Source organism: Thamnophis elegans, chromosome 2 (genome assembly GCF_009769535.1).
Source record: "Thamnophis elegans isolate rThaEle1 chromosome 2, rThaEle1.pri, whole genome shotgun sequence".
NCBI classification, from domain to species: Eukaryota; Metazoa; Chordata; class Lepidosauria; order Squamata; family Colubridae; genus Thamnophis; species Thamnophis elegans.
This window is the reverse complement of record NC_045542.1, coordinates 20,393,034-20,407,324: the sequence shown is the minus strand read 5'-3', so window position 1 is coordinate 20,407,324 and position 14,291 is coordinate 20,393,034. Positions and strand designations below refer to the sequence as shown.

The window sequence follows — 14,291 nt, the reverse complement described above, 5'->3', positions numbered from 1 at the left end:
TGGCATACCAAAAGTGCTATGTAAACCTGACCTAAGCTTGTATATCCACCCCCCCCCCAATTTCCAGAAAATGCTCCCACAGTTCCATCATACAACCTGCTGCTGCTGGAAATTATAGGCACTTTGTTCAAATTGTTCATCTTTTGTTTCCACGGTTTTCCCCAGTTTCTGTAGAACCTATGGAAGAGACAGAGAAAGAAAAGAGAACTGCAGCAGTTATTGTATATCTTGTCCTTCACCTATTCAGTGAGTTGACCACAGCCTTATTTTTAGAGACATGCATCTATGGAGTGGTGCATTTGTTTCCATTAATGGCACTGCATTGAAAGAATTGTGTCAAGTTCTGCTTCTAGCAAAAAGCCCCCAACCATTAGTCTTTCCATGAGAAAGGGTGAAGTAATATCAGCTGTCCTACACATCTTGGTATTCAGGCATATAAACATACAGTAACTTTAAACCCAACAGGAATCTATATAGATCCTCCAAATATTCTATGTGATATGGAGGAGATGGCAGAGTCTCTTTCTTAAAGGTGCTAAATTTGAGTTGAGAAACCCCAGCTAACCAGGAGAGGGCAGCAAAGAGATATAGGAGCTGCCAGGCTAGAAGCTTTTAGAAATCATTTGCACCCCACTCTACTCTTTTGCATGCATTTATTTTCCATGTGAAACGAAGTGTCCCCCTCCATTACAGATGTGCGATGAAGCTTGTTAGAATAACCATGATGCCCAGCTGTCAGTTCCCATGAATAGCCTACATGACTTCAGCACTCTTTCTTTTTTAGATATTTGTACCACATGGAGGATATGATAAGAAGCATGGAATGAGTAGGTAGAGCCCTGCCTTCTCTTGGTTTGTCCATGCAACCTTCCTTATACTGTATTCAAATTAACTCAAAAAGAGATTAGCACCACTTTTTTTAAAAAGTAAAATGAACTGATCTTTGATGTTAAAACATATGGATAGGCCTATAATCCAAAGAGTGTAATGCCAGGTATATTTAACTGGGATCTTATCATCTGGCAATAATACAAACTCCCAGGCTTTTTTTTAATCTACCAAAAGAGTAACTCTTGTTTACATAACAGGGGAGTGCTAGCAGATAATCACTAGCAATAGCAATAGCAATACAAAGAATTTCTGTAACTTTTCGTGGCTATCTTTTAGTCATCTGCATTTTGGCAGCCCAGATCTGATAACCCTAAAATATGTCTTGACATACGGATGAAAAACTACAAGCATCTCTCTGTATCATAGATTAGGCCATGTCCATCCAGCAACCGGGCAGAGAACCCATTGCTGAAATTTTTGAAGTCCACCACTGGCATAAACCACTCTGAAACAGAAGGATAAGACAAATCTCTATATCCTCCTTAAGGTTTTGCTGTTCTGCCTTGAATGACTTCTTCATGCCACTTTCATTTTTAATGCAAGAGTTAAATGGTCCTTTGATAAAACGGTAGTCACTGACAAAGTGAAGTACATCAAGAGAAGTGGTTCAGTTTGGAAAAGCCATGCACTTCCAGAGTAACTAGCATTTAGAGGTAATGTTGAAAGTGGTTTCCAGTTCCCATTTCTTGTTGCACAAGAAGAGTTCAGTGAGTAAAGTTCACAAGCCATTTCACAGTGATAGGACTCTGTTCTCCAAAACAAGGTTTGGCCCATCCAGTGGAGAAATAATAATTCTCTGCAGTAAGAGCTCATATTTTGCAGAACATTGTTATTGTTTAATGGCTAAATAGTTTTACGTGCCCCACTCCAACACGTTTTGGCCTGCTGCCTATGATAGATAGTCACAGATCCAGAAGAATATACCCCATGACATATGCTGTATCATGCTGTGCATAACATTTTACTTAAATAAACAAATAAGAAACCACATTAATGACCTATTTCAGGGGTGTCAAACTCAAGGCCCAGGGCCCGGATCCGGCTGTGGGGTGTTTAGATCTGGCCTGCATGGACTTCCTGGAAATAGCAAAGGACTGGCCTGCGGTGCCTCTGCCAGCAAAAACAGAGCTTGGGAGGGCCAAGCACAGACTCCGTTTTTGGCTGACTGCCTACTGCAGCCCCCTCCCCCAAGTTTCATTTTCACTGGCAGAGGACTGCAGGAGGCCATCACAGCCAAAAACGGAGCTCAGGAGCCCCTTTTTGTTGGCAGAGAGCTCAGGCCACCACAGAGGTCCCTTGATATGAGTGATGTCAAGCTGGCCACACCCACTCTGGCCACACCCCCAACCCCCCTGAGGTCAAACACAATGAAATCGAGTTTGACATCCCTGGTCTATTTCAACACAGATACTGTTAGATGCAAATACAGCTCATGATTGCACTGAGAACTTGGACAGCACGCCAGGCAAAGAGAGCTGATTTGACAGGCTCCAAACAAAAATTGACACTTGGAGATTCTTCCAATGAGTTTTTATTTTTATTATTTTTATTTATTTATTTCATACCTACAGACAAAATCTTGCCAAATCTTGAGCACTCTCCTGCGTTTGCCTCTACAATATATCTGTGAACTGTTAGGGAGGGGCTGTCTTCACTTCTCGTTCTCTCATGCATGATATCTGGGCTGAGTTGCCTCTTACTCCTCTGGAATGCACCCCTTCCCTCTTGTTACTACATTCTGCCACATACAGGTAGTTCTCAACTGAAAACAGTTTATTTAGTGATCGTTCAAAGTTACAACAGCACTCAAAAAAGTAAGCTATGATCGATTTATACCCTTACTGCAACTTTCCCATTGTCACGTGATCAAAAGTCAGATGCTTGGCAACTGATTCATATCATTCATTCCCGTAGAGATCCGGACCCTCACCACTCTTCCGGCCTTCCGTAAAGCCACTAAGACCTGGCTGTTCCGGCAGGCCTGGGGCTGTTGATTAGTATCCAGCCCCACTCCAACTGTATGCATGTTGTTGTAATTTTAATACTTGTATCCTTATTTTAAATTTTTTAATATATGTTTCTTGTCTTGTCTGTAAGCCACCCAGAGTCCCAAGGGAGTGGGCGGCATTCAAATGTTAATAAATCTAAATCTATGACAGGTTGCAATGTCCTGGGGTTATGTGATCCCCTTTTGCGACTTCCTAACAAGCCAAGTCAATGTGGAAGCTGGGTTCATTTAACAATTGTGTTACTAACTAAAACCGCTGCAGGGATTCACTTAACAACCGTGGCAAGAAAGGTTGTAAAATGGGCAAAATGTTACTTAAGAATTTCTGAAATTCTGGCCTCAGTTGTAGTTGCAAGTTGAGCACTACTTGTATTTTTTGCAAACCAATTTGACCCCATTTCTCTAATTTTAAGATTGCAGTGTTTGATGGCACTGATCATTTTCCTGCCTTGCAAGTTACCATATTTTTTGGACTATAAGACGCACAGGAGTATAAGACGCACCAAGATTTTGAAGAGGTAAATTAAAAAACATTTTTTTGGCTCTCCCCTGCCCCCAGGAGCACTCTGCAGGCCTCCCAAACCCTCTGTATGCCCCGTTTTTTTTGCAAGTTCCCGTTTTTGCAAAAAATTGGGCTGTTTTTCACTCGTTTTTGCCTTCCCCAGCCCCCAGGAGCACTTTACAGGCCTCCCCAAACCCTCTGCGCATCCATTTTTGCGAAAAACAGGATGTGCAGGGTGGGGTTTCGGGAGGCCAAAAATGGCTGTATTTGGTGTATAAGACGCACCAACATTTCCACCCTCTTTTTAGAGGGGAAAGGTGCGCCTTATACTCTGGAAAATACAGTAATAAGGTAAGAAGTAGAGATTGGATGCCCCTTGCCAAATAACAGAACATTTCCACAGCATCCTATGTGTGCGAGTATCTTTTCTTTCATTTTGCTTGCATCTAATGAGGGCTTGGATGGAATACTCATTGCTACTTTTTGTAGCAATGAGGGGGGGGGGGAGGAAGGAAAGGTATGGGGTTTTCTTTTTAGCTTGATCACAGCAGGGCCCACACCCTATGCTGATGACAAGCCCTGCATTCTGGAACATTCTTCTTGTGGTTTCCTTCACTCCCATGGGCATCCGATACTATTAATACACTTACACAGAAAAGCAAGTAAAATGCATTTTACGACTATAAAAGGACTTCCTTCAGTGTCTATCAGGACCAGCAGAATATTTCGGAGGAGATTAAAGTCAAACCAAGCATTAATTATGAAAGCATGTTTTAAGAGTATGGTGCTTTCTGAATTCGGCCTCAGGCTCAGCAGACAAATGAAGATCTATTCAGTAGAACATTCTGGTATGCATAATTACGACCTCTGGACAAATCCAGACAGCCAATAGTTAACAGTAGAAGATTCTGCTGTATCTTTTTGCTGTATTTAGTTGTTATCTGAATTCTTGTAGCCCTTAAATGAAAGCTCTGCAGCAGCCAAGTGCTCAAAAGCAAAGCTGAGGAAAATGTGGCTTCCTCTGTTCATTGTCCTGAGCATCTGGTTTTCAGTAGTATATTGTTTCTGAACATGATTGAGGTTTCATGATGCTAACCTGACCAATATGACCAATTAAACAGGCTTCTTAAGCTTCAGTTTCTCTCAGTTGTCAAAGCCTAAAGCAAAGGACTGTGGGAACTGTATTTCAAAATGTTTTGCAGAGCTTAGGGCTACCAATTCTATTAAAGCAAAGCAATAAAATATGGAGTCTGTAAAGACCTGCCCACTATAGAATCAGAATCACCTATCCCATGTTGCTGTACTGAAGTAACTCCTTTGAGGAATATTCAGTTTGCAAAATGGAGTAACTTGTGAGTAACTAAGCTAGTATGTCATCCAAATCCAGTCTCAAGGGAGGGAAACTTTATTGTTTAAATATGGTAACGAAACATGCTAACTAAGCTGTCCTTCCCTGTTTGGGTGGCACATAGCAATTATCCTTAGTACAGTGTTTCTCAACCTTGGCAACTTGAAGATGTCTGGACTTCAACTCCCAGAATTCCCCAGCCAGCATTCGCTGGCTGGGGAATTCTGGGAGTTGAAGTCCGGACATCTTCAAGTTGTCAAGGTTGGGAAACACTGCCTTAGTAGATGAGTGAGGAGGCCCCTTCTCAACTATTTGCAACAGCTGATTATGGTACGTCCATTGCAGTAGAATATAGAAATATGACAAGCATGCTATTAAGAAGAGCGATGGATGAGCCTCCCAAACACATTCCCTGTAAAAATCCACCACAACATCAGCAGCAACAAAAGTTGTATGTTCTCATGCCATTAACACGTTCTCATTCCAATAACAAAGCAGCTTATAAGATGAAAGGGATAGTTAGAAATCAGATAAAAACACAGGTTAATTCATAAGTCCTCCAGAGTCATTGGGAATTGGGCATTTGTTGTAAATTTAGTAAATAAAATAAAATGGTCATCCTAAAAACTACAAGGGGGGGGGGGCACCATCTTCAGTATCAGAGACAGGGATGGTTTCAGCCTCCTTGAGGCATTTCTACAACTCTCCATCTCTAGGGAGGATGTCTAAGGATTCACTTTTGCTATTCTTTGATGCCCAAATGGGGTTGTACTATAGACTTTTGCTGTAAATGGCGGCCAAAAGTGAAGATATTCAGTACCCCTTTGCTGCCGTCTAGTGGGTGGATAGATTTTTGCAGCCTAGATTGGAAAACCTTAAGTCTCTCAGGCCTTTAAGGTTGAATTTCTGAAAAGTTTCACAACACCTTCCTTTATCTTAACACATTGTACAAGTTAGACTTCTGACTAAATACTGCAGAAAGAAAGACTTCTCTTAAGGTATCAGCCAGTCAGCTGAAAGTCAGCTGAAAGTGTCACATCAATTCTTAGTTTTCCATTCTAATAGCAATAGTTAAACTTATATACCGCTTCATAGGGCTTTCAGCCCTCTCTAAGCGGTTTACAGAGTCAGCATATTGCCCCCAACAACAATCCGGGTCCTCATTTTACCCACCTCGGAAGGATGGAAGGCTGAGTCAACCCTGAGCCGGTGAGATTTGAACAGCCGAACTGCAGAACTACAGTCAGCTGAAGTAGCCTGCAGTGCTGCATTTAACCACTGCGCCACCTCGGCTCCTCTATTCTGCCTCTCCTCCTTGCCCCCGTCAGACAACATGCACTGATCCTGAGCACAATTAATTCTTTTGGGAATATAGATAAGAAATCAGAGAATGGAGAATAGAGCTACCAAACTGAATTTCAGGTTGATGACATAGATTACATGGAAAACTTACCTTCTGTTACACCAAGAAAGCATGATTAAACTGCAAAGAAAGACATCCAGACTAAAATCAGGGGGATCTTCCTGACTATACTAAGTAGCAGCCAGTGGAACAGGCAGCTAGATGAAGCAGTGAGTTCACCACTAGAGGTTTTCACCCCATGGCTGGATGATTAGAGATGCTTTAGTATATTCTGCACCAAGCAGGGGACTGGGCTAAATGAACTTTAGTTTCACCACTTTAGTTCTATGAGTTTATGCTTCGAATGTGTGTGTGGCAAAAGTATTGTAGAAAGTGGACTTTGAGATCTCAGATGACCAGGTTCTGCCATAAGGGAATGTGAAAAGATATATACGTTATGAGTTTTTCCTGTTCAGCATTTACTCACTTTTGTTCAATTCTGTTTGACTGAATATAATCCCCTACCAGTTATTATACCATCAGATGATCGGACTTCTTTTTTTTTTATACAATTCTGGAGGGGCAAGGCCAGTTAGGCTGTGCTGTGCGATGCTGGAGTATGTTGTTGTTGTGGACATGGTGGGAAATCACGCACAGTGCCAATTCTCTTGCAAGTAATAGCAATTTTAAGATGATTTAGAAGAAAGCAATGGATTTGGAGGAAATATTAATCCTGAGAGCCAGTACTGTCAGGGGTGGGCTTCAAAAATTTTAGCAATGGGTTCTCTGGTTAGGCATGGCCATGGTAAGCATGGCCTAGTCAGCCTCCTGCACCATGTGGGGGGTGGGGAGCATTTTCACCTTCCCCAGGCTCTGGAAACTTTCCTCAAGCCTCTGGGAGGGTGCTTCCTCCAGGGTCCTGAGACTCCTTCAGGAACTTTGAGGAAGCCCATTTTTCCCCTCACTGAGCCTCCGCACAGGCCTTGCACTTACCTCGCATTCAAAATGGGCTGTGTGGAAACTCCTGGGAGGGGCAGAGTGGGAGGGGGGGCAGCCAAGGGTGGGATTTGGAGGTTCTCCAAACCGGCCATAATGTTAGCTATGGGTTCTTCCGAACCCAGGTGAACCCGTAGCAGCCCACCCCTGAGTACTATGTAGTGTAGTGGCTAAGGTCCTGGGCCAGAAATCAGTAAGAGTCTGTTAGCATCTTTTCCAACTAGCAAATTTTATTAAAGGGCGTAAGCTTTTGTGAGCAACAGTTTGCTTCCCCAGAGGCAGAGAGTGGCAAAACCTGGGTGGGACTATGACCAGGAAGCCTGACATTTGATTTGGCAGTCAGGGAATAGAAATCCCCATGAGACTTTGGATAGTCCCTGGCTTTCCATCCAACCTTCCTCAGCTGGACTTTGTGATAAGGATAAAGTGAAAAGAGAGACAGAACTCCTGCAAACTGCTATGAGCTGCTAGAGGAAAAGAGCTAGAAATACAGAAGTGCCTCCAATCTGGAAGTGCCTCCAATCTGGCTAGCATATCCTCTGTTTAAATGCCCCATTGCAAGTGGTTTGACATTCTATGCTGCTCCTAAAAGGCATCCAGTCAGGATAGCATACAAAGACATGCTACCCATGTCACAGAAATAGTATATGCATGATGATATATTTCTAAACATTTCACATAAAATCTCTCTGACTACGTAATGCCTCTTCTTTCTTACACGATGAAATTATTTTCAAAATGAATTGTGGGAAAACTGACTTTGTATGGGAATGTGCGTGAATCCTCAGCTGTTGCCTGCAAGATAGCAATGCTTATGCTACGTGTATTTGTTTTATTCTTTCAAGGTTCTCTCCTTCACCCTAGAACAGGGGTGTCAAATTTAAGGTCCGCACGGGGTGCTTAGATCTGGCCTGTGGGGCCGACCTGGAAACAATGAATGACTGGCCTGCTGTGCCTCTGCTAGCGGAAACATAGTTGGGCTCACAAGCTCCGTTTTCACTGGCAGAGGGTTTCAGGAGGCCATTGCAGCTGGAAACAGAACTCGGGAGCTCATTTTTGCTGGCAGAGCGCTCGGGCTGCCACAGGCACCTCCGACAAGCTGGCCACACCCACGCTGGCCCTCAATGAAATCAAGTTTGACACCCCTGCCCTAGATAGAACCTTTGCCAGAGGAGGGCCTGCTTTAGATCAAAACTTTCCAGGAAAAGATCACCATCCTGCTTGATAGAATGACAGCTGCTAAATCTCTGGTGGGGGTGGGGAATATAGGTAGCGCTTTATTTACAATCCTTTGAATTAGTGACTGAAAAAAGTGATTCTGACTATTTTTCACACTTACGACCACAACAGCATCCCCGTGGTCATGTGATCAAATTCGGATGCTTGCCAACACTGCAAGTGACAGTTGCAGTGTCCCAGGGTTATATAATCCCCTTTTGTGACCTTCTGACAAGCAAAGTCAACGGGGAGGTCAGATTCACTCAACAGCCGTGTTTTTAACATAACAACTGCAACGATTCACCTAACAACGGTGGCAAGAAGGTTTGGAAAGCGGGGAAAAACTCATTTAACAAATGCCTTGTTTAGCAACAGAAATGCTGGGCTCAGTTGTGGTCGTAAGTCAAGGACTACCTGCAGTGATTTGGCTAGTTTAACTTTTTAGCATAACTGTGCTAATCCTTCTGTAGATTAATTAGTATATGAAAACTACTCCCCTCCCGGCCACCCAGCCCTCATACAGTCATAATTACAGGGGTGGTTTAGATTGTTTGTTCCAGATATATAGGAGAAAAATCTATTCTTTAATTGCGATGTTATTGAAAGAAGGAGAGCAAAAACGTTAGAGTGGCTTAGGGATAACTGATAAGTTGTGATGATTGGGATCTTATATTAGGATGGGGAGGGTTAGAGAAAATCCATTTTCTTCAGTTTCTCATTCAGTCCTGGATGATTGAATGATTTTCTGACCCAATCATTGCTTCTTAGACCAGCCTACATGATTTACAAGTTTATTGTTGAGATAAAATTGGAGTATACTGATACGATATGCATACCAGCTTGTTCCAGTATGTGAAAAATATTCAGAACAATATGCAAAATGTCCAGAAAGCAGAAACGAAGAGCAACCCAACTTCCCTTTCAACTTTATCTAACCTCTCATTTTGGTGGGACAATTCAGGAGAATCCAAAAAAGACGATATCATTTTCAGGTCATAATAAAACTAGTAACGTGAAAGAACATTTCAAGATAAATACCTTTTCTTGAGCTCGGCTGAACTGCTTTTGAACCCGCTTGGCAAACAGGCCGGCACCTCCTGTTTTGCCTTCTGCCATGGCTGAGTCTTGCTGTGCAACTTCTGTTTTCAGCATCAGCTTTATTTGTGGTTTGATTTTTTTTTCTTTAAGGAAGGAAGTCAAGACGTGTTAGAGATCACTAGGCTGGGTTCTGCCTCACCATTGGTTTGAAGCAAATTTGCTTCCTCTGCTGGGTTTTGGATAAACGAAGTTTCCCTCACCGACAATGTAAGGTGGAAAGTTGTTCTTGTACATGTCAGGCCAGAAAAACCTTAGCGAACAAAATTTTAATTAAGGTCAAAACCCAGCACCAGGTAAATAGAAAACAAAAGGTGCAACAGCTATATTTGAGGCTACGTGTAAACAAATTCATGGAGCTCATGAGATCATTAACAAAAGCCAAACACTAGACTGCTGTCTCATCTGGGGCCTTATATGTTGTTGTATGTTGTGTGGAATAACTGCTGCCTGGCTATTTAAATAGCAAACTTCCTCATCTTTTAGGTGGCCTAGAAATTTTTATTTTTATGGTAGTCCTTGCATGTGAAGTCACTGATTCCACTGATATAGTCAACTGTAGTCACATTGATTGAGAGCAGCTGAGAGTTGGTTATAAGACAGGCAACTGTTAGAGCTCTCTGGCTCTTTTCGATAATTACAGCTAAATTCATGCTCGCTTTGTTTTCTCATTTGCGGTGGTGGTGCAGTGGTTAGAATGCAGTGCTGCAGGCTACTTCTACTGACTGCCAGCTGCCAGCAGTTTGGCAGTTCGAATCTCACCAGGCTAAAGGTTGACTCAGACTTCCATCCAGTGGTGGGATTCAAATAATTTAACAGAATTAAAGAAGCATCTGGGCGGGTGGCCGTCGCCACTACCGGTTTGCCCGATCTGGGCTGAACCAGCAGAAACCCACTTCTGGTATGTGGGTACATACATTTTTGGGGGGTCATGTTTATGCAGTGTATATTGAAGGTGGTGACCCTTTGACAGCTGTATGCAATGAAATTTCATTTTAATGTATTCCAATTAATATACATTTAAAGTGATAATAATTGTAAGCTAAGATCTAAGCTCAACAGCACCATTTGTTTACTCATCTCACTTGGAAGCCTACAAAAGTCTGGCTGCCTTAATAAGTTGCAGAGAAATGCTGCATTCACAAAAAGCCCCAAACACTTCTCTTAAATTATTTTTGAAGCATGCACAATTCTTACTCTGTGATCTATAGAGGGAAATGTATAAATGGAAAATAATTGTCAGTTTTCTAGCCTATACTGAAGGGAGTTTCAGTATTGTTTTAAATTGTTCTGCAGATGATGAGGTTTGATATTTTACAGGACTTCCTCTTTGGGGAACAATCAATTAATATAAAGAGCTACTGTTCTAGCTAACCTTACCACAGGAGGTCACTGCTTTCTATCTAAATCATCCTTATTGCAAACATTAACATTAAGTCATGACTTGCTTTTTGAATATCTAGTAGCCTTAGAACATCAGTGCTAGACAGATCTTAAAATATTTAGTAACTATTCTATTACTAGAACCTCTTCAGCTGCTACGTTTACAGAAGCAAAAAAGATATAGTATGCTTTGCTTTGTGATTATAAAAGGTAGCAACATATCAGCTATTCAGACAAGAGTTTTCTGTATCACTTTGCTGCCCTTCAGATGTTTATGGCTCAGACCTGGGAGCCCAGAGGTTTTTAAACTTTCTTCTAAGTTAGGAATGAAACCCTTCAACCTTAGGGAACAGAAAAACTATGCATCACTGGAAATTTGTTTTTGTTTTTTTAAAGAAAGGTTGTGGAAAGAATAATAATAATAATAATAATAATAATAATAATAATAATAGTAATAATTTGAATAGTTTCTGCCATGTTTTGAACTGTAATGTTCTATTTGCAAGGCAAATGTTGTCACAGCCATTCTGCTACTATAGCATTTATAGTAAAGATGGGTTTAAAAGGCATTAGAACAAAATAGGTCAGATAGCTTGTTGTACTTGCATGTACCTGCATGTGAATGCTCTAACTTTCTGTATATGTGAGAACAGTTTGGTGTATTGGTTAAAGCACCAGGGTGGAAACTGGGAGATAGTGAGTTCTAGTCCCACCTTAAGCACGAATGATCTTGGGCCACTCTCTCTTAACCGTAGGAAGCAGTCGAGAGTAAACCATTTCTGAAATATTGCAAAGAAAACTGTAGGGCAGTTACCATCAGTCAAGACTGACGTAAAGACACCAAAATAGACAGACAGACAGGCAGACAGTCAGACATGTCCAAGAAGATCTACCTACAGGAAGGAAAACAATTGGCTATTTCTTTTCTGAAACAGAAAAGTGGAAGAGCAGGGCAGCAGGGGAATTGTCCAGCAAGAAGATGGTGGAAGCCCACAGTTTCCATTAAACCTTTGTAAGCTGTTGCTGAAGTGTTTGGGTCTCGATAGTGTTTTCTTAGAATGGCTCAGTGTCAAGCCCAGCATGAGCAGGAACAACTTAAAACCTTAAGTGCAGATAATGCCTTTGGGTTAAGCTGTTTAACCCCTCAAATCCCATAACTGCATTTGAGGTATATGAATATCCATATGTATATTCACCTACCCAATAAAGAGAAAGCTGAGTAAATCAGGCCAAGGCAGGGACCATGGGGTGTGTAGAATCGAACTACGTGTGTAAATGATGAATTACTCATTTGATGTATATCCTGCCTTTCAGCCCTGTAAACGGCCTGTTACTCCCTATAGAAGCAAGGAAACAACTAGTTTCTATGGAAACTAGTTGAAGTGCTACATACAGTGCAGGATATCACTTAATAATTTGATTATAATATTCTTATTACTATCTAGACCAGGAAGTTCTGCCAACACAAAGCCTGATTTTTCTTTAGGGAACACCATATAGCATGATCCCAATATACGTATATGATTTTGCCCATCTCAGCATGATTTTGCCCGTCTTGTGCTATTATTGGGAGAGGGCATATTCCAGAGTCTTCCCCTGCGAGACGGAAGGGATCATTGTTGAGGAAGCAATTCTTCTCTGTAGAATTCTGTATATTATGGAGAACACTGTGTTCTACATTGGTCCTGGTTAGTTCATTTATGTCCCTTAATGTATTTTGTTATTTGATGTTTATTCTGAATTTTTATGGACTCTATACTGTGTCTAGTCTTTAGTACTGGAGCTCTTAATGCTATAAAATGCAGATAGTCCTTGACTTAGGATCCTATAATTGAGACTGTTGTAAGTTGTAAGTTGTCGCAGTTGTAAGTGGAGGCATCACGTGACCAGACCTGATTTTTAATGTGATCATGTGACTGCAGGGGGATATGTACGGCCATCGTAACTTTGAAAAGAGTTCATAAGTAGCTCTGGCGGGTTTATTGTGACTTCAAATGGTCATTAAGCAATGGTCATAAAATAAGGACTACCTGTAAAGAAACTTACAAACAACAACAAAAAACAATAAAAGCAACCATCCAAAAATACATTAAATAAAATATTTTTTAAACAATTAGAAAACAACAAATGAGACCTGTTTTTGGAACAATTGTTACAAACAAAGAAGCATGTTTTTAGCAACAAGGTTATTCAACCCTTTTGTCTACATTTTTTAAAACTTTATAACGTCTTGGTAAGGCCACACTTGGAATACTGCATCCAGTTTGATTGGCACAATATAAAAAAGATGTTGAGACTCTAGAAAGAGTGCAGAGAAGAGCAACAAAGATGATCAAGGGACTGGAGGCTAAACCATGAAGAATGGTTGCAGGAACTGGCTATGTCTAGTTTAATGAAAAGAAGGACTAGTGGAGACATGATAGCAGTGTTCCAATATCTCAGGGGTTGCCACAAAGAAGAGGGAGTCAAACTATTCTCCAAAGGGACAAGAAGCAATAGATGGAAACTAATCAAGGAGAGAAGCAACCTAGAACTGAGGAGAAATTTTCTGACAGTTAGAACAATTAATCAGTGGAACAGCTTGCCTCCAGAAGTTGTGAATGCTCCAAACTGGAAGCATTTTAAAAAGAGATTGGATAACCATATGTCTGAAATGGTTGCCTTAAACATAAGTACAATTACAAATTTATCTCTTATTTGATGATTACAAATGAAATCTCACTCTTTTCTATTAAACACATTTTTCTACTTATCAAAATCACAAATCATAAGTGCATTATTTAGCATTTTAGGCAAAAATCTGTCAGGGGTTTCCAGTCATAAACATAGATATTGTTTTTTTCTCTAATAAAAAAATGTTCATTTAACAGATGGCACCTGGCACCAACAAGGATAGCTAAAATCTTAACAGATACCTCCCCAAAATGTTGGAAATCAATACACGGAAGATATTACCATTTATGGTGGACCTGTCAGGAGGCTTAATATTTTTGGAAAAGGATCAAAAATTGGCTGGAGGGAATAACAGGGGCTAAAATAGAATGGAAACCTGAAGTTTTTTTTTATTAGAATAATGTCTGCGAAATACAAAAAAGAAATCCAGTATTTAATACTACATATAATTACGGCGGCAAGGATTGCCTTTGCCCAGAAATGGAAAAACAAATTAATTCCAAGCGAAGATGAAATAATAAGAAAGGTTATGGATTGTGCTGAAATGGACAAACTAACTAAAGAAATCCAGGGAAAAGAAGAATCAGAATTCTACCAGATATGGGATAAATAATATAGGTGGATGGAGGAAAGAAACAAAAATCAATGAAGGAATATAACAAAACTCAAAAAATAATAGTTATGAGTAAAATAAGAGGGTTAAGAATGGTGAAATCCAAATGAAATACAATAGAAGGGGATATAATATAAGATGAGCGTTATCAATAGATAATTGCTATTATAAAGAACAGGAAGCTCCTGTTCGTATTGTATTATGTAAATGTGATGTACGTCT

At 40.8% G+C, this 14,291-nt stretch overlaps 1 protein-coding gene across 1 annotated transcript in view; it reads right to left on the bottom strand.

Moving 5' to 3' along the window:
* BIN2 (bridging integrator 2) overlaps positions 1-9,448 on the bottom strand; it is a 40,662-nt gene extending 31,214 nt beyond the window's left edge. The window contains exons 1-2 of the mRNA XM_032211857.1: positions 9,344-9,448; positions 97-177 (exon numbers count right to left, since the gene is read on the bottom strand). Coding sequence (XP_032067748.1) covers positions 97-177; positions 9,344-9,421 — 159 coding nt within the window. The 5' untranslated portion in view covers positions 9,422-9,448. The remainder of the gene's footprint in view (positions 1-96; positions 178-9,343) is intronic.
* Positions 9,449-14,291: the final 4,843 nt, after the last annotated feature.